At 40.3% G+C, this 25,947-nt stretch overlaps 1 protein-coding gene across 1 annotated transcript; it reads right to left on the bottom strand.

The window, feature by feature from the left end:
- Nucleotides 1-9,533: 9,533 nt before the first annotated feature.
- On the bottom strand, nt 9,534-10,244 carry LOC124719359. Its single transcript, XM_047244826.1, has one exon. The coding sequence runs from the start codon at nt 10,242-10,244 to the stop codon at nt 9,534-9,536; it is 711 nt and encodes a 236-aa protein (XP_047100782.1).
- Between the last annotated feature and the right edge of the window lie 15,703 nt (nt 10,245-25,947).

Here is a 25,947-nt window from a genome sequence, read left to right as displayed (position 1 = left end):
GATGGCGTCCTCTTGGGTAAAATATTCCGGAGGTAAAATAGTCCCCCATTCGGATCTCCGGGCGGGGACTACTCAAGAGGATGTCGTTATCAGGAGAAAGAAAACTGGCGTTCTACGGATCGGAGCGTGGAATGTCAGATCCCTTAATCGGGCAGGTAGGTTAGAAAATTTAAAAAGGGAAATGGATAGGTTGAAGTTAGATATAGTGGGAATTAGTGAAGTTCGGTGGCAGGAGGAACAAGACTTCTGGTCAGGTGACTACAGGGTTATAAACACAAAATCAAATAGGGGTAATGCAGGAGTAGGTTTAATAATGAATAGGAAAACAGGAATGTGGGTAAGCTACAACAAACAGCATAGTGAACGCATTATTGTGGCCAAGATAGATACGAAGCCCACACCTACTACAGTAGTACAAGTTTATATGCCAACTAGCTCTGCAGATGACGAAGAAATTGAAGAAATGTATGATGAAATAAAAGAAATTATTCAGATTGTGAAGGGAGACGAAAATTTAATAGCCATGGGTGACTGGAATTCGAGTGTAGGAAAAGGGAGAGAAGGAAACATAGTAGGTGAATATGGATTGGGGGACAGAAATGAAAGAGGAAGCCGCCTGGTAGAATTTTGCACAGAGCACAACATAATCATAACTAACACTTGGTTTAAGAATCATGAAAGAAGGTTGTATACATGGAAGAACCCTGGAGATACTAAAAGGTATCACATAGATTATATAATGGTAAGACAGAGATTTAGGAACCAGGTTTTAAATTGTAAGACATTTCCAGGGGCAGATGTGGACTCTGACCACAATCTATTGGTTATGACCTGTAGATTAAAACTGAAGAAACTGCAAAAAGGTGGGAATTTAAGGAGATGGGACCTGGATAAATTAAAAGAACCAGAGGTTGTACAGAGATTCAGGGAGAGCATAAGGGAGCAATTGACAGGAATTGGGGAAATAAATACAGTAGAAGAAGAATGGGTAGCTTTGAGGGATGAAGTAGTGAAGGCAGCAGAGGATCAAGTAGGTAAAAAGACGAGGGCTAGTAGAAATCCTTGGGTAACAGAAAAAATATTGAATTTAATTGATGAAAGGAGAAAATATAAAAATGCAGTAAGCGAAACAGGCAAAAAGGAATACAAACGTCTCAAAAATGAGATCGACAGGAAGTGCAAAATGGCTAAGCAGGGATGGCTAGAGGACAAATGTAAGGATGTAGAGGCCTATCTCACTAGGGGTAAGATAGATACCGCCTACAGGAAAATTAAAGAGACCTTTGGAGATAAGAGAACGACTTGTATGAATATCAAGAGCTCAGATGGAAACCCAGTTCTAAGCAAAGAAGGGAAAGCAGAAAGGTGGAAGGAGTATATAGAGGGTCTATACAAGGGCGATGTACTTGAGGACAATATTATGGAAATGGAAGAGGATGTAGATGAAGATGAAATGGGAGATACGATACTGCGTGAAGAGTTTGACAGAGCACTGAAAGACCTGAGTCGAAACAAGGCCCCCGGAGTAGACAATATTCCATTGGAACTACTGACGGCCTTGGGAGAGCCAGTCCTGACAAAACTCTACCATCTGGTGAGCAAGGTGTATGAAACAGGTGAAATACCCTCAGACTTCAAGAAGAATATAATAATTCCAATCCCAAAGAAAGCAGGTGTTGACAGATGTGAAAATTAGCGAACAATCAGTTTAATAAGCCACAGCTGCAAAATACTAACACGAATTCTTTACAGACGAATGGAAAAACTAGTAGAAGCCAACCTCGGGGAAGATCAGTTTGGATTCCGTAGAAACACTGGAACACGTGAGGCAATACTGACCTTACGACTTATCTTAGAAGAAAGATTAAGGAAAGGCAAACCTACGTTTCTAGCATTTGTAGACTTAGAGAAAGCTTTTGACAATGTTGACTGGAATACTCTCTTTCAAATTCTAAAGGTGGCAGGGGTGAAATACAGGGAGCGAAAGGCTATTTACAATTTGTACAGAAACCAGATGGCAGTTATAAGAGTCGAGGGACATGAAAGGGAAGCAGTGGTTGGGAAGGGAGTAAGACAGGGTTGTAGCCTGTCCCCGATGTTGTTCAATCTGTATATTGAGCAAGCAGTAAAGGAAACAATAGAAAAATTCGGAGTAGGTATTAAAATTCATGGAGAAGAAATAAAAACTTTGAGGTTCGCCGATGACATTGTAATTCTGTCAGAGACAGCAAAGGACTTGGAAGAGCAGTTGAATGGAATGGACAGTGTCTTGAAAGGAGGATATAAGATGAACATCAACAAAAGCAAAGCAAGGATAATGGAATGTAGTCTAATTAAGTCGGGTGATGCTAAGGGAATTAGATTAGGAAATGAGGCACTTAAAGTAGTAAAGGTGTTTTGCTATTTGGGGAGTAAAATAACTGATGATGGTCGAAGTAGAGAGGATATAAAATGTAGGCTGGCAATGGCAAGGAAAGCGTTTCTGAAGAAGAGAAATTTGTTAACATCCAGTATTGATTTAAGTGTCAGGAAGTCATTTCTGAAAGTATTCGTATGGAATGTAGCCATGTATGGAAGTGAAACATGGACGATAAATAGTTTGGACAAGAAGAGAATAGAAGCTTTCGAAATGTGGTGCTACAGAAGAATGCTGAAGATTGGATGGGTAGATCACATAACTAATGAGGAGGTATTGAATAGAATTGGGGAGAAGAGAAATTTGTGGCACAACTTGACCAGAAGAAGGGATTGGTTGGTAGGACATGTTCTGAGGCATCAAGGGATCACCAATTTAGTATTGGAGGGCAGCGTGGAGGGTAAAAATCGTAGGGGGGACCAAGAGATGAATACACTAAGCAGATTCAGAAGGATGTAGGTTGCAGTAGGTACTGGGAGATGAAAAAGCTTGCACAGGATAGAGTAGCATGGAGAGCTGCATCAAACCAGTCTCAGGACTGAAGACCACAACAACAACAAAAAAATAGTGACCATATTTTGAACTTGTGTAATAGCCGGGAAGCCATATTTCAACTGGGGACTGTAGCCGGGATATTGTGTTCACGAGATTTTCAACAGTGCTACGAGGAAGAAAATTTTTGTGTGTTAATACCAGTTTCTTCAGAATGTGTGTTACAGTGTTTTGTTCATCGGGAAGTAAAAGTTTTGGAGAAGAAATATTTCGGCAAAAAATATAATTTTCGACAGAAGAAAATACTTCAAGAATTTTTGGTCAACAATCACATTGATGGAAAACTTGGTTTTGCAACAGTAGAAGAGTGTTCCAGATAAGTCACGAAACCCTCGTATTTTGTTAAAACAATATTTTTATCTTGTTTTGTATTGTTGTGTATAAATTTTTGTTCTTCACAATGACTTATGAGATTTTAGAGAGTATTGTGCCTAAAGTAGAAAGTAGTAATTTAATAGACTTCGAACATCAGGACAGATCAAATGAAACAGAAAGAACCGATCAATTTGATTTAAAAAGTTTTCTTGTAAATTTCACGAAAAAATTAAACAATCAGTTGACGACAATAAGACATACTGGGATGAAAAAATTGATAACATTTTGTTGCAAGTCCAAGCAGTCAATACCCAAGTGGGTGAGCTTTCGAACAGAGTTGGCAGTGTCGAGGAAAAAATTGAATCTGTGGAAGCAAAAGTAAATGAAATTGATGTTAAATTTAGCGGTGAAATTAATACTGTAAAAAATGAGTTACTGGTAGATAAGGAAAGAAATTTAATTGATTTTAATGAGATAAAAGGGGAAATTAAAAATTTGGATGAGAATACAAAAGTTTTAGTAAAAAATGTAGAACAAAAAACTGACAATCGTTTGGTTACTCTAGAAGATAAAGTAGAATGCAATGATTTAGAAAACAAAAAATCTGTCAAAGAACTTAGCGAAAAAATTGAAAGTTTTAACATTGAATTTCAAACCAAAAATTACAATGTTAACACGTGTAATCTTATATCTAATATTCCAGTGAAGCACTTTTCGGTAGATGGACCCTTACATCCCGTTGATTTTATGCAGTATTGTAAGGATTGTTTTTTACCTCACTCACCAGATGAAATAAAAATTAAATTTGTGAAAAAATTCTTGGAAGGGCAAGCTTTGACTTGGGCAAACCAGATTGTAACTTTGGGGATGACCTTTTCAGAATTTGAATCCAAATTTTTGGAAAAATTTTGGGATGATCTTAAACAAACTAGAATCAAAAGTGAATTTTTGAATGGGCGAAACTATAGGGAATCAGATGGGAACATGAAACAATTTTGCAAAAGTGAACTTCAAAAACTTATTCATTTAACAAAACCTTTAGATGACTTGATCAAAATTGATACCTTAAAGAGAAGATTGCCATCAGCAATGCAGTTGAGTTTAGTTCATTGTCCTGATAGTAATGTAGAGCAGTTTCTCAATTATATTGAAAAGTTGGATAGGGTAACAACAAGAACACACAGTGGGTTTACTCAGAAAGGTAATGGTCAAAATTGGGGAAATGACAACTTTCAAAAAAGGGAACAAAACAATTATCATGGTGTCAGTCAAAATTCAGGGGGATATAACAATTTTGTAAAAAAGTATTGTCATGATGTCACTCTGATGTGTGAAATGCTGCATGTGTGAAACACTGGTCCGATGTAAGAGAGGGCCTGATGGCCCTAATCTGATCAGGTTAAATAAATAAATAAATAAATAAATTTTATCCAAAACAAGAACAACATTTTCGCGTTAATAATCAACAAAATAGAGAACACTTTAGGGATCAAAATCACAGAAATTTTGATAGAGGTCAGTACAATAGAAACTATCAACAATCAGGTAATGTTTGGCATAGGAATGGGATCAGAAATGTTGATCAGAGACATTGGCAGAACCATAATCAGCAGTTCAAACAGGAACCGGAAATAAAAAACGAGTAGACGCCCCCTTGAAGGTCCGCAAGGTTGAGGCAGAAGGTGAGCATGATGAAAGGACCAATGGATGTGACTATCATAAACCCAAACAGGTCAGTTCCAAACCTAAGCTATCACATGAGGGCATTAGTTGTTACTTATTGAAGAAATTTCAAGAGGAAAATAATAATGATAAAGATAACATTTTCAATACACAAGAACATACAGTAGATAAAAGTAATTGTGATTCATTTAATTTAACAGAGTTTTACACTTGGGCAGAAAAGAATAACACTTTGTCAGATGATGTAATTTGCAGTAGTTCAGAGATGTGTGTGAATGAAAGAGAGAATGCATGCTGTGAGAATGAAAATGTTGGTGAAAGGGATCTGGTAACTTTAGAAAGGGGAAATAATATTTTGGGGAATAATTTGAATGTGTATGACCTGAATATGTGTAATGATAATGATGTTGTTGATAAAGTTGATAATGATGGTAATGGTATTGATGATGATGTTGAGGAAAGGTATTTCATTAGTTTAAATAGGGAGTTGGGTATACACATGGTTGAAAATGGATTAAATAGTGAGAATATTATAGAAATTCCCAGGGATGTTACCAGGATGAATAATACTCGCAATCTGGGTGTATGTAAAAGTGTGAATTTAGATGTTGCTGGTAAAGAATCTGACTACACAAATAACGATGACACATGTATAACTTCTTACCTAAGTGAAACTTTTATAGATACTAATGATACACACACATTTCTTATGAATATATGGCTGAACAGTGAAACTATTTCTTTTGACAAGAACTTTAGAAAGATGCTTATTAATGTATGTGAAACTGTATGTCCTGAGTGGTGGAAAAAGATGAGATATTTTATTTTTGAAAAGCTGAAGGATAAGTACTTCAATAGTATACAATGTGATTTGGATGAAAATTCTTGGCTATTTGAGATAATAGAGAGTACTAATGACAATTTTGTATCTTGTGCAAATTTTATAACTGTGACAAATAATACATATAATGGTATACCATATGATTCTGATAAGTATAGGTTTGGGGAAATTGAAAGTGATTTATTACATGAGAATACAGGTTCTGAGAAAAGTGATCAATTTTACAGTCCTTATATAAAAGTTCAAATTAGGTCATGGATTGGTAAATGTTTAATAGATACAGGAAGTGAGATCTCGGGTATATCTGAAAGATTAAGCAAAAAATTGAAAGTGGGGAAAGATTATGTTGAAATGCCAGTTGTTGGGGTAAAGATAAAAGGTGCTACTGGGAAGAGCAGTAAATTGGTAAAAAGCCAGGCTTTAGTGACATTTTTAATTGAAGGCAAGTTGTTCACATATGGATGTTTTGTAATTCAGGAATTTAATGAGGATTTTCTTTTGGGTATGAATTGGATAGTAAAAGTAAATACAGCATTTGATTGGGTTGGAAGAAAACTTTTGATAGAAACTAGTGAAAGGGAATACATTCAGACAAATTTTGTGAACACACTTGGTTATCAGAGTAATGGAAATTTTGACAGTATTAATTTACTAAAAGAAAATAGATTGGAGAATATTGAAATTCATAGATTTGATACTGATTAAGTTGAATTTGGGAATTTAGTAAATTTGAAAATTTCAGAAACACAAAACTTATCTGGGGAGCAAAAACAACAGTTAGAAAATCTGCTGTGGGAATACAGTGATGTTTTTAGTGACATACCTGGTAGGGTAAAGGGTTACCAGTGTGAGCTTCAGGTAAAACCTCATGAACCATTTTTCATAAAACCATACACTATTGCAATATCAAAAAGACCTGCTGTTGAGAAGGAGCTGAAAAAGATGGAAGGATGTAATATAATAGAAAGGAGTATCAGTGCATATAATAATCCCCTAATAGTAGTTTCGAAAAAAGATGGTGGAGTAAGATTGGTTTTGGACTCTAGACACTTAAACAAAATTTTGTTCAGACAGACAGACCATCCTGAAAATACTGATGAGTTACTCTATAAATTTACAGATATAAAATATATGTCAAGTTTGGATCTAACTTTAGGTTTTCATCAAGTACCACTTTTGGTTAATTCTAGAAAATATACTGCTTTCTTGTACAATGGTAAGAGTTACCAATATTGTGTTGTGCCATTTGTGTTAAATTCTTCTGTTTCCGAATTTATAAGAGCTTTGGATCATGTACTGGGGCAAGAACTTGCATCTAAACTGATAATCTATGTAGATGACATTTTGGTTACAGGGAAAAAATTGGGAGGAACATTTTTTGATTTTGAAGTCAGTTTGTGAAAAACTTAGAAAAGGGGGGATGACATTGAAATTAGAGAAATGTAAATATGCAGTTTCTGAATTAAAATTTTTGGGTCATGTTGTCACAGACAAGGGAATTTTGGCAGATCCAGAAAAAATTAAAGCAATTTCAGAAATTCCTATTCCTAAGACTAAAAAACAATTAAAGTCGTTCTTTGGGTTATGCGGTTATTATCGAAAACATATAAGTGATCAGAGTCTGAATGCACCATGTTTAAGTCAGTTACTTAAGAAAAACACTGTTTGGGTTTGGGATAAAAGTTGTCAGGAAGAGTTTGATAAAATTAAGCAAGAGTTGAGGAAGCAACACTTATTACACAGACCTGATTTTAATTTACCATTTTGTTTGAACACTGATAGCAGTAATTATGGGCTTGGAGCAGAGTTATTTCAAGAAAGAGTAGAGATACATTGTACCATAGCATTTGCAAGCAGAATGTTGCTCAAGCATGAGAAAAGTCATAGAAAATCCACACCCTAATGCTTATCGTTTGGTGTATCCTAAGTCAAAGAAATTATTTGGTCTTAGGAATGTTGTCTCTTTAAAACTGTATAAACAGAAATCATAATTTCAAAAATTTAAATAATCTATTATCATCTAAAACAAAAGTCCTCCACTGGAATACGCTTTTTAGAACAAAACTGCCTGTACAACGAAGTGTGTATATTTGGATGTATAAATTAATAATTTGAAGTCACATGTTAATTGAAACTGATGAAAAAAAGACACTGATGTAACAAAGAATGAGAGAAAGATTTATTTTTACTTTTTTACAAAAAAAGTCTCCCTAGTGAGCATTTCTGAATTTTTCTAATTTTGGAAGCTAAGTCTTCCCTGTGGGTGAAGGCATGCATGTGAGGACATGCATGCAAAGGTATAAGTTTCAAAACGAATTTTAGATAAAGCCTCATGATATACGAGCAGTTTATTGTTGTTTATACTGATGTTGTGGGGAGCAAAAGTACTCCTCATAAAAATCTGACTTGTAGTAATATTGTAGTAGAGAGGAAAGTGAACATAAATAATTGCAAAAAATTTAGATAATACTGATGTATCTTTAGCTGTACTAAAAGAAGAAAATCATAAAAAAGTACAAAAAAACATGAGTAAAAAAAATTTAAAAAGAAAAAAATCATAAGCAAAAAAATCTACAAAAAACAAAAAAACCATGACTAATAAAAAAATATAAAAATTAAAAAAAATCAGAAGTTAAATATATATATATATATATATATATATATATATATATATATATATATAAGGCAAATATAGAGAACAACACATTACACTATATATGTCCAGTATCATTTTTACTGTACAATATGTAAGCATAATGAAATTAACATTAATATAAAAAAAAATTAAATCTTATTCTAGGAAATGAGTTTTAGCTTTCTATTATTTTCAATCTGTATGCTGTATGTTAGAATATTTCTCATGTATGTTTTATACCATGTATATTTGTCATGTTAAATAATTTTTTTACTTGAAATTTTTGTGTATGGGATTGATGGGGAAGTATCATTGCAACAACAGCCAGTAACAAGTCCACAGATTCAAAGAGTCCAAATTTGGAAGAGGTTATCAGACTGCATCATTAATGTACTAATTGTGTAATACAGATCCATCACCGAGTGTTGTCGGGATTTTGTTGTATATGTCCATAACAACAAAAGCCCTGGGGAGCAGTTGTAATGGATCTGGGAGACGTTATTTTTTTACCGTATTTGTCGATACTGAATTGAAAATGTTTTCTTATATTTTTGTCAGAATTTATTATAATTTGTCTTATTATATGTTAATTTACTTCTGTTTTTGAGAGTAAAAGCATATTGATTACTATTAGAAAATGTATCGAAGAATAGCAAAGAAACTGATTGTGTAAAATATCTTTGACGTTGGAGTAGTCTTTGACTATAGTCAGTCCGAGTCGGAAGCTAACTCTTGGTGTGTGTTGACGTAAGAACAATGTGAAGGTCGCCGTCATAAATAATTTTGAATTATGTTACTATTATTTTTGTATTATCTGAAAAGAAGAAACTACATTGGAAGAAACTGTATTTGAAACACCAAAATGAGAGAAACACGCTGAACCACGTCATTTTCTGCAGCCGACAACGATGCATTGTGGAATCATACTTAGACAACTGAAGCCAAGACTTATATTTGCTTGCAAACGTCTAATGGAAAAGGTACTGTCACGAAATATGGCAAATTTAAGTTTATAAAAAAAATAGTGACCATATTTTCAACTTGTGTAATAGCCGGGAAGCCATATTTCAAAGGGCACGTGTTGTGCCGCGCTAACAATACACACCAGGGGTCACGTCGAACGTGGAAGTAGCCATGTCTAAAGTATCTTGTGTGTCTAGCAAGTTCACTACTTCCTGCAAAGACGTGTTCTTAAATCTGAGGATTTGTTCGCGGATGCGGTGATCCGCCACATTCTGCGCAATAGTGTCTCTAATCATTATATCCGCATATGAACGTCCAAACGAGAAATTAAAGTCACAATCAGAACTTAGTCCCTGAAGGTGCGCTAACCAAGATTTATTCGACTGAGTAGGGCCACGCCGGAGGCAAAAGAATTTGTAGCGTGCATGTACCACATTTACACTGTCACGGAAGTAGGAGTTCAAAATATCAATCACTTCATCGTAAGTTTTAGTTTCTGGGCGGGTGGTGGGAAACAATTTCACGAGCACACGGTACAACACAACACCCGCGTTGGCAATGAAAAAAGCAAGCCACTCTGTACCTGGTATGTTGTACGCTACGAAGTGTGCCTCGAGCTGCACGATGTATTCTGGCCAGCGTTCAACGTCAGGACTGAAGGCACGAAATGGCGGCGCCATCGGCGACGGTGTCGGTACAGGCGGTGGCGTCGGTGGCGCCAAAGTAGCTGCAGTTTGCAGTGTGACCAGTCCATTTATGGCAGCAAGCAGCTGCGTCATCTGCTGAGACTGAAAACGTACAACATCGGACACCGAAGCCTGTTCCTGTGGTGAGGCCATGGTTTACACAAATGAAGGTCTTATACTGAGGCTAGCACGAAAAGAAAGCAGTGCCGAGCAAAGAAAGGAAATGATCAGAGAGGGAAAAAAAATTTAATCCCTGATCGTCGCCAACTTTTGTAGCCCGCCTGGAAGGCGGCACGTGGGTAGGAGCTGGAAAAGATGAAAATCTCTCGATAGTGCAGTGTGAATTGCACTTCTGGCCATTAAAATTGCTACACCACGAAGATGAGGTGCTACGGACGCGAAATTTAACCAACAGGAAGAAGATGTTGTCATATGCAAATGATTAGCTTTTCAGAGCATTCACACAAGTTTGTCGCCGGTGACGACACCTACAACGTGCTGACATGAGGGAAGTTTCCAACCGATTTCTCAGACACAAACAGCAGTTGACCGGCGTTGCCTGATGAAACGTTGTTGTGATGCCTCGTGTAACTAGGAGAAATTCGTACCATCAGGTTTCCGAGTGTGATAAAGGTCGGATTGTGGCCTATCGCGATTGCGGTTAATCGTATCGCGACATTGCTGCTCGCGTTGGTCGTGATCCAATGACTGTTAGCAGAATATGGAATCGGTGGGTTCAGGAGGGTAACACGGAACGCCGTGCTGGATCCCAACAGCCTCGAGATGACAGACGTCTTATCCGCAAGGCTGTAACAGATCGTGCAGCCACGTCTCGATCCCTGAGTCAACAGATGGGGACGTTTGCAAGGCAACAACCATCTGCACGAACAGTTCGACGACGTTTGCAACAGCATGGACTATCAGCTCGGAGACCATGGCTGTGGTTACCCTTGACGCTGCATCGCAGACAGGAGCACCTGCGATGGTGCACTCAACGACGAACCTGGGTGCACGAATGGCAAAACGTAATTTTTTTAGGATGAATCCAGGTTCTGTTTATAGCATCAAGATGGTCGCATCCGTGTTTGGCAACATCGCGGTGAACGCACATTGGAAGCGTGTATTCGTTATCACCATACTGGCGTATCACCAGGCGTGATGGTATGGGGTACCATTGGTTACACGTCCCGGTCACCTCTTGTTCGCATTGACGGCACTTTGAACGGTGGACGTTACATTTCTGATGTGTTACGACCCGTGGCACTACCCTTCATTCGATCCCTGTGAAACCCTACATTTCAGCAGGATAATGCACGACCGCATGCTGCAGGTCCTGTATGGGCCTTTCTGGATACGGAAAATGTTCGACTGCTGCCCTGGCCAGCACATTCTCCAGATATCTCACCAATTGAAAACGTTTGGTCAATGGTGACCAAACAACTGGCTCATCACAATACGCCAGTGACTACTCTTGATGAACTGTGGTACCGTGCTGAAGCTGCATGGGCAGCTGTACATGTACACGCCATCCAAGCTCTGTTTGACTCAATGCCCAGGCGTATCAAGGCCGTTATTATGGCCAGAGGTGGTTGTTCTGGGTACTGATTTCTCAATATCTAAGCACCCAAATTGAGTGAAAATGTAATCACATGTCAGTTCTAGTATAATATATTTGTCCAATGAATGCCCGTTTATCATCTGCATTTCTTCTTGGTGTAGTTATTTTAATGGCCAGTCATGAAAAATCACCTTTACTTTAGCAACAAGAGAAATACGTAACTTTGCCCTGAGGTGCGAATCTGAAGGGAAGTGTCCCAGCCGTCTGTGTAGATCTCTCCCACTCCGGGTAGAGTGCGCTGTCGTTGGTGTCTGCCGTAGTGCCAACTTTAGAACTTGTATTTATGCCGTGGCATCGTTGCTATCGATACCACACGTTCAACACATGTCTCAGAAACGGTAAACGTTATCGCTGTTAAAAGCCTTCATCACGTCTGTGCATGCTTGTATAAACACTACTAATCATAAAAGTATTCTTGTTGTTTGTAAAGAGAGCACTGTCTAAGCACAGACGGGAAATTAGAGCAATTACGCAAACACAATTCAAAGCGCTGTCTTACAGAAGAGAAAAATGGGAGGAATTTTCGGTGACCTACAGCTACTGGTCTGGAGATGTCCTAATGGGACAATGGTGGATGAGGGACAGCACCCGTCTGCTGCAACTTTGAGCACTTGAACAAAGAAGACATCATATTACTCTCAGAATTTTTCCATAGATTCCTTGCACCCCCATCTTGTTCGAACCAGTCTGTAGAGGCTCCTATGTCCCAGCATAAAAGATGTCTTGTAAATGAATGGAGCATACTGATGGGCTCTTACTGAATTTACCCGCCAAATTTCTGGTGCTGCCGGTATGGGAACACTGACCGTCACTATTTTTCTGCAGATCAGACTTTCAACGGCAAAACTGTTTTGTAAGGATCGTCATAACGCACTGACGGTTAAACCTTGCAAAAGTAGTCTACAGACCGTGAAATACAGAAAGACACTTCCTCAATTGCACTGCTCTGCCACTGTCGATGGAAGCTTGAATGTTTCAACGTGAAACAGATCTCCAAACCCGGCTATATATAATCACATATCGTGTCGATGTAATAAACACATAAATCGTATCCTACACCAAACAAAATCATCACTTCTGCATGCTGCATGTAGCTAGCGATCGCCAGAAACTCGTACATACACTACGAAGACAGATAGGGTAAACACACGGATCATATATAGTATTTGCAGCACTAGACATTTCCCACGAGGTCGGTAAGTCATCCACCACAGCAGACGGTCACAAGCCATATGCCCCCAAACACACACTGGCTGGACACACCCTCGGCAAACCGAAGTCACTCTCCGAATTGTTGTACAAAGGCTGGGCCGGTTCCCTTTGTCACAAAGTAATTATTGTTCCTGGTCACGACCTGCTTGCTTCCTTGCTTTCTACATCCGTTATCAAATTCTGAGATTACAAAAACATACATATTTTCAAACGACTTGCCAGAGTATCACACCATTTACACGATACTTCTTGACATCAAGGACATAACAGTGTGCTACCAATCGCCTGCCGAATATAATTCCAAAGATGTAGACTGGAAATGCTAGACAAACCCGAACCTTTAGCGAGATGCAGGATGCTGTAAGCCACTGAGTTACTAGAAACTTGGCCTGTCTGCAAAGATCTTTACATGAAAATTCGAAAGAAATAGAGGAAACTGATATTCCGACTCGCGAACACCGATGTCGGTGACATAACAGATTCCAAACCAACCTTATAATTTACAAAGTCAACTAAAATGCTTCTCGTATCTAGAGAACCAGCAAACATATCTTCCACCCATCTTTCACCTGCTAGATGCACACATCACAGTCGATGTTCTCTGAACCAAATGAAAGCGGGAAGCGTCCAAAAGCCGTCAGCCAGACAATTTACATGAGAGGGAATAATGGTACAGCACAAACACTCGTTTGTATTGAATCTTCACAAATTTCCACGGAGCACACGCTCTCACGAAGGCTGTTCAACGCATAGTGAGTATTAGTTCACTATTCAGCCCTTTTGAGGGCGACATAGTTAAGTCAGCTATGTTCCTGAACCCCCCACCGGTCTTTCCATTCAGACCGCTCCTGCCATTAGCTGGAAACGTGAATCATTCCCGCCACACACCACCGCTGTCATGTACTCCTCGCACACCAACAGAATCGGCCCACGAAACTGGCCACATATATTGTATCACTGTACTTACAATTAAATATAACGATCGCGGTCTCAATTGGATGACATTCAACAATGAGCGAAGTATCAGAAACACATTCAGCTGACGGCTCTGGCTCTAGAAACAGAAATATCTGCACCATTCTTATGACTTGATACACTTTTCCAAGTAAAAAAAAAAACCCTTTCATTCCTTTGCAGCTATTGCAGTATTCCGCATCAAACCCACACCTTCCATACGTCTGCATATAGTAATTTTCTTTGCACATGTCGGAACACACACACACACACACACACACACACACACACATGATTTATAAGCCTGATCCTCAAGGCGAATGTATCACTCATCCCCTACTACTAAGTCTAATAATTCGCCTATAATGATTGCTGGCGATACGAAACAATACTGAGCGAAAATCAGCGATGGGTGGACATGTCTCATAAGTTTTTCTTGCGGGTGGTACCATAGTGTCTTAGAGAAACATAACCTTCTTACAAGTCGCCAGATGTTAAAAATAGTATCGCCACGACTATGTTACGATCACAATCGGTCTTGGTTCTATAGGTACTCACGAGTATCGCTAACGATATCCATGTCAAAAACTATACAAGCCTTATAAATCGAGGTGTTGCATTAGCTCCGAATGATGTTCTTTTTCCACACAAATACCGCGACACCGAATATAGACGGTGATCGCCGGTGTGTATATTAACAGACCAAAAGTGCGGTTACACGTCACCAATGGTGTAAGCTCGCAATAAAATCAGCGAATTTAGAAAGTGATTCGCCTAAGGAACGTGGTATGAAGCCGATATTTACGACTCCGTCACGCCGCAGCTAGATATTTGTCCAGTATTTGTAATGCATTCTGTCTCGATGCCACGTCAGAGGTTCTGCGATATATCTACTGGGTTATAGCCGATGATTGATTCAGAATGATCACACACAGTAGATGGTGTGCTGTCGTAAGAAATGTACACAGGCTTTTCAGATCTATACTGTTACCCTTTCCAGTAGAAATGCTGTCTTCGTTTTGAAATCAAGTCATTCCATTCAACCCTATACCTGCGTTGGATCCAGAAAATGAAGCAAACGCTCTGCAGCTGTAGAATATGTGGGTGGAGGTGACTGGATGCGTTCGAGTACAGTTCTATACTATGCCGCCCAACCAGAAAAATAGTGCATTTGTACTAGGTGTTAGCAGATGTACTACATTTACAACACAGAACGAGAAGTGATTTCATCTTCACACAGATAGTAGTCACATAAAATCGATAAAACTACGAAAAATGACGGAAATACTTATAAGTTGACGGGAAAGGCATCGAAATGCAGGGAAATTGAGGAAGTACTTACGTGTCTTCTGGTTGCCGCAAAACAATTCTTGTACATGGGAACGAGTATGCGACAGCAAGAGGAAAACGAGAAAACGATGACATGGAAGCACCGGGAACCATGGAAACAGTCTTTTTTTTTTTCGTCGAGGCAGCATTCTACTGTATGTCCATTGGGGTAATAGTAATACACTCGAGTTGACTGCTGTCTTTGATGCTTTCCTGGAAAAAGAGAGAGCCATCTGCCTCTAAACCTACTTGCATCTACGTTGAAGGATGACAGAGAGTGGATGGAGTGATCGGTTTGAGATGGAGTTATAACGATGTACGGTTTAATGGTAGACTGATGATGCATTTTAGAGAGAGAGAGAGAGAGAGAGATGTTCCTGCAGGTCATTTGACCATGTTTTTCCGTTGTTCTGTCAGGATGCATCACTTTTGTGACATAGCCTATATTCGACTCGTATACATCAACATGTTCTGTGTGTGACTTAGAGCACTGTCTATTTGTGATAGTTAATAACAAACCTCTCGCTCACCAGAGGACTCGTATCTCATGTGTGATGAAGCGTGACCATCCTGTTTCGACACATCCCTCTAAACGAACGAAGATTTATGCGACACACTCCATTCCCCTGTCGCATCTTGGATATAAAATCGAGACTTCAGTTTCATAATTAAGATGATTCAAAGTTAGCCACAGGTTTTTGTGAGGCACTGCAATCCCCGCATATACATCTGATTGGCAGATGTCCCGTTTACAGAGTTAGTGGTGGCAAGACGCGTAATTTCAAATGTCAAACGCCCCTGCTATGCGTTTTCTGTTTTCTTGTAAGAGGTATTCTCCGTTACTAACGATCATTTTCTATGGGACTGATGCGGGCTTAATGTAATTTCTGAGCCGGCCGGTGTGGCCGTGCGGTTCTAGGCGCTTCAGTCTGGAACCGCGTGACCGCTACGGTCGCAGGTTCGAATCCTGCCTCGGGCCTGGATGTGTGTGATGTCCTTAAGCGAATTAGGTTTAAGTAGTTCTGAGTTCTAGGGAACTGATGACCTCAGATGTTAAGTCCCATAGTGCTCAGAGCCATTTTTTTTGTAATTTCTGAACCGTGATCAGAAGTGAACAGTGAACGCTATACATCTCTGGAAAGCTATATTGTGTGTATATGACACAGAATCGATGTTTTAAGGAAGCAGTTTTTTTCATTTTACAGTTTGGTACCATAGCTTATCGTAGGGATACCTGCAAGAAGGTTGTATGTCATGTGCTGGAAATACGAGGATTGGAACTTTAATAGTGGTAACTATTTATTTACAGCTCGTACAAAATAGATACATGTTTCAAAGTTTTACTGACCTTCACCGTAGTCACCAGCATTGTGTATAACCCATTGCCAGCGATTTGGAAGACGTAGGACACTCTTAGCAGTGCCATTTGTGTTGACAGTTCGGGCGGTGCGGTCTATTGCCCGACGAATTTGTAGCAGTTCTGAAGCGAATGCCGTGAAGTGTTTCCTTCAGTTTAGAAATCGAGTTGAACTACGAGGGTTTAAGTCAGGGGAGTGCAGTAGGTGGTATAGCACTTAGCAGCCCCATCAGTCAAACAAATCAGTAACAGCTTCCACTGTATGTGCTTGAGCATTGTCCTGAAGAATGATGGTGAAGTCCTGCAGAAATCGTCATGACTTCTGTCTCTATACTGTTCATGTTTGGAACACATCCTACGACCAGCATTCCACACGACTAATATGTCAGAAACTGCAGCGATCTAGCCTGTTTTAAGTGCAGAACCTTGTGGCCTTAGGAGAGCATGCGTTTATGTTTTGTCTTATCAATAGCTTCTTGGTATTCATCCCAGGCACTAGAACAATACTTTAGAATTGATAGCACAGTTGATTTACGTAAAATGCTTCGAACTCGGTCCGTCTGAAGCTCCGTGATGCATAAAACCACCCGTTTTTGTTTTAACCGGCTGGTGTTACCACACTTATCTACTACTATACACCGATAAGGGGTGCTAACGTCCCCGACATGCGCACATCTGGAGAAATCTTGTGCATATGGATGGTTGCGGAACAGCAGTTATGGACTAGAGACGCTCCATTAATTCACGAGACGCGGAATGTAGTGCTCTACTTCTGGTCAGCTGCATATTAAATCGGTAACGGTGCTTCATGGTGGATTGGTCAAAGACAGTGCGAGGGGATCTTCCAGTCTCTATCCTAAGAATGCGAGAAGTCCTGTGACTCCCATCCTCATAGATGCTCGAGGTTCTATAAATATGTAGATCGCTGTCTGGTATACTTTGTTGATGTATATGTTCCATAATTAACAATGAATGGATGTACTGCACAGTCATCTACCCACGTTCACAAAATAGAGGAGGGGCAGTTCAGCGATGATACAGAACCTGGGAGTCATGCTGTCGCATTATTGGTTGGTGTTGAAATTGCTGTAAAATTGCTAAAATTGTTCGCACTATCAACTTTGATGCTCATTATTACAGTACATGACGGTGTCTCTTCCATCCCATCAGTTCATGGCTACGCTGTTGATTACCACATAATGATAGACTGTGATGGCTTGTTTGAGATGGAGAAAGAACCTTGGTGGAGGGGCAACACCTTCTGGACATGCCTAACAGGCCGGCCGAAGTGGCCGTGCGGTTAAAGGCGCTGCAGTCTGGAACCGCAAGACCGCTACGGTCGCAGGTTCGAATCCTGCCTCGGGCATGGATGTGTGTGATGTCCTTAGGTTAGTTAGGTTTAACTAGTTCTAAGTTCTAGGGGACTGATGACCTCAGCAGTTGAGTCCCATAGTGCTCAGAGCCATTTGAACCATGCCTAACACCGACACAGTGACAGTGTACAGTGACTGCAGTATGAGGAATCAATTAAAACGAAACTCAGAGCCGTCAGCTATCCCATCACGGTGACAGACGAGTTTAAATGTAGAGGCTGTCAACCACCTTTGGACAGCAGTTTGGAAACGCTTCACACTGCCGTAAAACTCTTCCAGTTTCCCTATGATGTGACTGTCTGTTATTTAAAATTATCCAGTGTCTGCGTGTGTGTGTGTGTGTGTGTGTGCTGTGTGTGTGTGTTTTGTGGTAGCAGCAGCAACAAGATTTACACCGTGTGATGTATAGTTTTCTGTGAGAGGCAATGGATCATAACGTGTTAATGTCAGTTTAGAACCTGACACAGACCTCAAAGTCGTGGTGGGAAAAACAAAATGTGTGGCAAGGCGCGTTGCAGTGGGAAAAAGGCAATGTTTCAAACAACGACACAGAGCCTCTCTCTTGCGACTCATAATCCATGTGACATGGCCATCTTCCTACAGTACAGGCTATGAAACTTTACGCTGGTCAGCGCAATGGATCAATACCTGTATATTTAATAGGATCGTCGCATATGCTCAATGCTGTCATGCATATGGTATTTGTTTTCGACATATTGGAAGAGAGAGAAGCGGTAAAAATCTATCGGGTTCTCTATCCGATGAAGTTAGCGGAGCTTTTATAGTACGTAATTTTTCTCTGTTGGATGGCACAGAATGACGATGATAGAATGTTTGGGTGATAGATGTGAGTGGACCGTGAGGGGAGGTTTGCTTCGGACTGCAGTACCTGTATGTAGTTTGGAGATGCACTGCAATGCAGTAGCAAAATCCTCGTCCTTCTCCCAGTCCCCATACCGTCTTTTATACCACCTCATGTTGCAGGAGTTGGCTTCGTTTGGCGCTGACCTGACACAACTTAAACGGTTGGCGAGCTGCAACAACATGTTTCCATTTCCACTGAATGTTCAAAACACGATACTGTCGCACAAACTCAGCTTAGCCTCTTTCAGCATGGTTGCAGAATGCGATAGATACAGCTCTCTCCGACTGCTGCTCAGTTCAGACTTAAATTGAAACCATCACATGCACAAAGCTGCATGGATGGCAGGGCAGAGTCTGAGGAGCAGTTAGAAGATTCATAGGGCCTATCTAAAACCATGTACTGTAACAGATAGGTTCGAAAAAGGTGACTTGTTTCGACATATGAGAGTGCCAGAATATCATTCACTAGTGGCTGTAATCATTAAAAGACTTCTCCTTAGGATCAAACGCAGGTATGTGGTTGAATGGAATGACTTGATTCCAAATTGTAGACAGAATTTCTACTGGAAAGGGTAACAGTATAGATCTGAAAAGCCTGTGTACATTTCTTACGACCTTAATCAGCACACCATTCTCAATCAATTATCGGCTATACCCCAGTGGATATAATGCACAACCTCTGACGTGGCAACGAGGCAGAATGCTTTACAAATACTGGAGAAATATCTAGCGGCGGCATGAGGGAGTCGCAAATATCGGCTTCATACCACGTTCCTTAGGCGAATCACTTTCTAAATTCGCTGATTTTATTACGAGCTTACACCATTGGTGATGTGTATCCGCACTTTCGGTGTGTTAATATACACACCGGCGATCACCGTCTATATTCGGTGCCGCGGTATTTGCGTGGAAAAAGAATTTCATTCGGAGCTAATGCCACACCTCGATTTATAAGGCTTGTGTAGTTTTTAACGTGGATATCGTTAGCGATACTCGTGAGCACCTATAGAACCAAGACATATTGTGATCGTAACGTAGTCGTGACGATCCTGTTTTTAACGTCTGGCGTCTTATAAGAAGGTTAGGTTTCTCTTTCTAAGACACTATGTTACCACTCGCAAGAAAAACGTATAAGACATGTCCACCCATCGCTGATTTTCGCTCAGTATTGTTTCGTATCGCCAACAATCAGTTATAGGCGAATTATTAGACTTAGTAGTAGGGGATGTGTGATATATTCGCCTTGAGCATCAGGCTTATAAAGTATGTGTGTGTGTGTGTGTGTGTGTGTGTTCCGACATGTGCAAAGAAAATTACTATATGCAGTCGTAAGGAAGGTATGAGTTTGATGTGGAATACTGTAATATCCGATAAGGAATGAAAGATTTTTTTACTTGGAAAAGTATATCAAGTCATAAGAATGGTGCAGATATTTCTGTTTCCAGAGCCACAGTCATCAGCAGAAGGTTTTTCTGATACTTCGCTCATTGTCGAATGTTGTCCAATTGAGACCGCGATCGTAATATTTAATTGTAAGTACAGTGATAAAATATATGTAGCCGATTTCCTAGGACGAATCTGTTGGTGTGCGAGGAGTACATGACAGCGGTGGCGTGTGGCGGGAATGATTCACGTTTCCAGCTAATGGCAGGAGCGGTCTGAATGGAAAGACCGGTGGGGGGTACAGGAACATAGCTGACTTAACCGTATCGCCCTCTAAACGGCTGAATAGTGAACTAATACTCACTATGTGTTGAACAGTCTTCGTGAGAGCGTGTGCTCCGTGGGAATTTGTGAAGATTCAATACAAACGAGTGTTTGTGCTGGACCATTATTCCCTCTCATGTAAATTGTCTGGTTGACTGCTTCTCCATGTTTACCACCTTTGTTTGGCGCAAAGAACATCGCCTTAGTGTGTGCATCTACCAGGTGAAAGACGGGTGGAAGACACCTATGCTAGTTCTCTAGAGACGAGGAACAGCTTAGTTGACTTTGTAAATTATAAGGATGATTTGGAATCTGTTATATCACCGACATCGGTAATCGCGAGTTGAAATATCAGTTTCCTCTATTTTTTCGAGTTTTTATGTAAAGATCTTTGCAGACAGGCTAAGTTTCTAGTTACTCAGCGGTTTACAGCACGCTGCACCTCGCTAAAGCTTCGGGTTTTTAGAGAATTTCCAGTCTACATGTTCAGAATTGTACTCAGCAAGCGATCGGTAGCATACTGCTATGTGCTTGATCTTGAGAAGTATCGCGTAAATATTCCGACAAACCATGTGAAAATACATATGTTCTTGTAATCCCAGAGTCTGATAATGGGTGTGGAAAGGAAGTAAGCTAGCAGGTGGGGACCAGAAACAGCAAGGCCGTTGTACAACAGTTTGGAGAGACCTCGGTCTGCTGAAGCAGCTCTGGTCATGTGTTGGGCCAGTGCATGTTTGGGGGCAGATGTTTTGTCACCGTCGGCTGTGGTGGATGACCTACCGTCCTCATGGGAAATGTCTAGTGCCCTGAGGACTATATATGATCTGTGTGTTTATCCAATCTGTCTTCGTAGTATATATACGAGTGTCTGGTGGTCGCTAGCTGTATGCAGCATGCACAAGTGATGATTTTGTTTGGTGTAGGATACGAATTATGTGTTTACCACATCGACACGATATGTGATTATATATAACCAGGTTTGGAGATCGGTTCTGCGCTGAAATATTCTAGCTTCCATCACTAGTGTCAGAGCAGTGTACCTGAGGAAGTGTCTTCTCATATTTTATGATTTGTAGACTACTTTTGCAAGGTTTAAATGTTAGCACATTATGGCAATCTGTACAAAACAGTTTTGCCATTGAAAGTCCGGTCTGCAGAAAAAAAATGGCAGACAGTGTTCCCACACTGGCAGCATCAGTAACTTGGGGGTTAAATTCAGTAATAACCAATCAGAATGCTCCATTCATTTACAAGACATCCTTTGTGCTGGGAGATAGGAGCTTCTACTGACTGGTTCGAACAAGATTTTTTTTTTTTGGGGGGGGGGGGGGGGTGTGCAGGTATCTACGGAAAAATTCTGTGAGTAATTTGATGTCTCCTTTGTTCAAGTGTTCAAAGACAAGTTGCAGCAGACTATCCATCTCTGGCGGGATGCTCTTCCTCATCCGCCACTGTCGCATCAGGACATCTCCAGACCAGTAGCTGTAGGACACCGAAAATTGCTCCCATTTTTCTATTCTGTAGGACAGTGCTTCGAATTCTATTTGTGTAATTGTTCTGATTTCCCGTCTGTGCTTAGACAGTGCTCTCTTTACAAACAACAAGAATGCTTTTATGATTAACAGTGTTTCTCCATGTATTAAGGTTTTTACTGTTTCTGAGACATGTATTGAAAGCACGACATTATGATTTCCAGAAAGGGTAACACTTGATCGATGGGGTACATCATTAGGACCATCAGGGACAATGCATCGGTGTTATTCTGGGCTATTGTTGTAAACAGGTCGTGTTGGGACAAGAATTTCCATGCAGACCAGAGGAGACATCACGAAAGCTCCTACAGCATTAAAAGCAACCGTTAACTATTTCTATGACACTTTACAATTTCTGAGAGTGAGACTTGGCTCTTATTTACATAGACATGTGATGTCAGTATAACACTGACAACCTTTTAGCTACACCTGCGTGGGTGAGCCACTCTGGAAACATCTCGCTTGGTGTTGGACCTGCAGCTATGAAAGCTATGGATCAGCCATAGTGGCTAGATAAACAAGTGGGCGGCCAGAGGTGTCTCATATGTGGAACGTGCTGTCCAGTTAAGATCGAAGAATGCATCTAGTCATCATTGCGTCTTGGAACTCCTCAGGGAACAGTTCACTGATACGTCACAGTCGAGTATCTTAACAACAGTTTTAAAGCATTTTTACGTGCAATGAACGTTTGTGCAATGGATTATTATCGGCTGTTTAAGCGTTTTCATCGTGTTTGCAGAGCATTATACACGCATTATTTTGCCAGTTTTACACATTGTGAACGTGTCTGTTGCTTTATTTTGTGAACAAGTCTGTATGCTGTGCAAAGCATTTTTCGACAGTTTACAATTAGTGAGCCCGTTTACAGAGCGTTTTACATGCACTATTTTGACAATTTACGATCTGTTTCATGTCTGTACGGCAGTGTACTGTATTATTTCGGTAATTTACGAGCAGTCTGGATATGTTGGATATTTGTTGCGACCCCAAGCATGTCAGGGCAAGTGTTTTGTATCAGCATAATAAATAAACTACCTCAAATCCGTCTCTAAAAAATTGTTCCAACTTCTCACTGAAAATAAATAAATAAAGTACACTCCTTCCTCTCTGCAGCAGCTGGACACAGACTGATTCCTTTTCCCGCTATTTTTCCTGAGACTGCCATGGGACGACACTGCCCGCCGGCAGGAGTACTGTTTACTAGGTCAGTTGGACTCTGGACATCATGGTGAACACATTGGATGGAGGTACTGCCTATCACAAATCAAATTGCTTAGATAAATACTGTATGCATAATAAAGATTATGTCCATCCTATCCACCAGCCTAGTGAAGGCTGAGTCCCTTCCTCACCAATTCCACAGAAGAGGTGGTGGTTGGATGACTTAGGTTAGTGGAGGTAGCCCAAGTGACCTATTTTCCAACTAAAATTTCCCCGCTATTTTCTGGCGGTGGGAAGGGGCAGGGGAGAGGGGGGTTAGTTAATTGGAGGTAGTCCGATTGACCTATTTTCCCACCCAAATTTGAACTTCTCACCATGATGTCATTGTGACATTGCCACATCCTTCGCTGCCATCTTGAATTCGCCATTTTGAATACATTTTGACATCAATGCAATGTGGGTTGGTGCTCTCTTTGTCACACTACTTACTCTTTTTCCAATTACAAAGCTCATGTAGGCACACCCTACAATTGTCACTTGGAACCAGCAACAATGCAATCCCAGTCCGTGCTTCGACCTGCCCAGACTGCCATGGTTTGTGAATTATAATACAGTGAAATGGTGTGTATGTGCTAGTCGGCTGCATGGAATCACCCCAAAAAGATATGCCAACGTGTGTCAGAATCACAGAAAGAAGCTATCACGTTTGGACATGCCCCTGCCGTCGCCTTGAACAAAGTTGTGTGATCTGTTGGTGCACCAACGTGGGCTTCCCAGTGTGTCTACAAAGAATGATGTACCACTCACAGACATTTAACTTAGTGTTCCAACAACGGTCGTAAATAGATCATAGTCCACTGGATTTAGAGATGAGTGTCACACCTTCTAAGTCGGCGTTAGTTTCAAATCAGACAGGAACTGCAGCTGTTAGCGATTGTATATCAATCTCAACCAGTTTCCAAGCGAACATCACAAAGGAAACTGCCTGCACTGGATATTTGGAGTCGAGTACATCGCGAAAGGCCATCGTCCCTAGCAGTACATAAAGCCCTGCTCCATCAATAGACTAAATAACATACAATCAGGACGGTAGCTGACTGGAGGCGCATGCTTTGTTCTGACGAGTCGCAATTTTGCTTTGTTTCAAATAATGCAAGGCACTGTGTGACAAAGGTCCAACGAACCGCTGAAGTCACCGTTTATGGAGTGTGTAATTCAGGCTGGAAGTAGTTCTGTGATGTGTTGTGGGTGTCTTTCGTATCATGACTTGAGTCCACAGAATCACGTCAAAGTTAACAAGAGTCAAGAAGTTTATTTTAACATTCTAGGTGTTAAAGTGTGAACTTTCTGCTACATCTTCGTGATTTATTCGTTGTGGACACAACCATGTTCATGAAACTGCACACATACGTTCCTCATTTGATTATCATTCAGGCACTCTATTGCTCTTCAGTGGGATGCTAAGTCACACAGTCCTAATTCCATAAAACAATGTCTGAGATTATTTGTAACAGTAAACAAAACGTAGCTATCACATCAGTGAGTGGCTACAGCTAGATATGGCGTACTTGTGTTAACTATCAAGGACATAATGGAAGTCACTCTGTGGTTTCGGTTGGAAATAGAGTGAACAGCCACTCTCTGACGATTCACCTACAGTTCCCGAAGAAATTTAGGTTGTGAGAGTCATTATGCGACAGTTACCGCCATTTTATTGCAGGTCTTGCCTCCATCATTTTGGAAGCAACCTTGTGTTCCGTCATCCACGATCTGTCCATTATGATTTGTGTTGGGAAGCGCACCACCTGCAGAGGCTGCAACTGTGTTATTGCGACATCTTCGCTGCAAATATACTGGCATAGCAAAACCACTGTCATAGTATAGTAAGCTTTATAGTTTGACCCCTGTTTTCGATTATAGTATTTGACACTGATGACTTTCTTTCATTACCTTGTTTTAATCTGGTTTACCCTCCACATTCTCTCTAGGGACTGGACTTTATTCTGATGGCGTAACAGCAGAAAGAAGCATGTCCATAGTTATGCTAGCTACCTCTCTTGATATACTCGAAGTGCAGCTGCAGCATTACTGTTGTTTGATAATAGAATTTCACCAATAATGCTCTGTTCCTTTTGTCCAAATGCATGGTGACACATCAACAAGTTCACTGAGATTGTCAGGTGTATGAGACTATGAATCACTTTGACTGATCACGGCACGTCGTGGCCATAGTTACAACTGGATGGTGGCGCTGTGACGCATGGAAATCATGCACCCAATACTCTGGACATTAATGCTGCCAAATTTGATACTTATATGGATATTAGTTTCCATGTTATAACATGCTAAATAGGGAAAGTTTATTATAACCATCTGGGACGATTTCATTAGCAGAATCTGCTGACTTTCACTGTTCTCACTCTAGCTTTCCTGCTGTTGATCATTTGTTTCATTGATTGATTACTAGACAACGAAACACATGTAGTATGAGAGGAAGTCTGACACCAGTACAGTCGAGGGACAAAAGATGTTTGTACTTCTCCAAAAAACATTTATACCCTCTATCCATAGTCTGCACAAAATAGACAGCTGCAAGGTTTACACAGGATAGACTAGTGTGGGAAGCTACATCAAATTGGTCTTTGAACTGAAGACTACAAGAAAAACAACAATAAGAGAGAACTAGTTGGAAATGTATATCTTGCTTGTTGTCTATAAATATGGACCAGAAATGTTTTATCAGGAATGA

The sequence above is a fragment of the Schistocerca piceifrons genome, chromosome 1 (genome assembly GCF_021461385.2).
Source record: "Schistocerca piceifrons isolate TAMUIC-IGC-003096 chromosome 1, iqSchPice1.1, whole genome shotgun sequence".
Lineage (NCBI taxonomy): Eukaryota > Metazoa > Arthropoda > Insecta > Orthoptera > Acrididae > Schistocerca > Schistocerca piceifrons.
The sequence above is the reverse complement of the archived record's forward strand: the minus strand, read 5'-3'. Positions and strand labels throughout refer to the sequence as shown.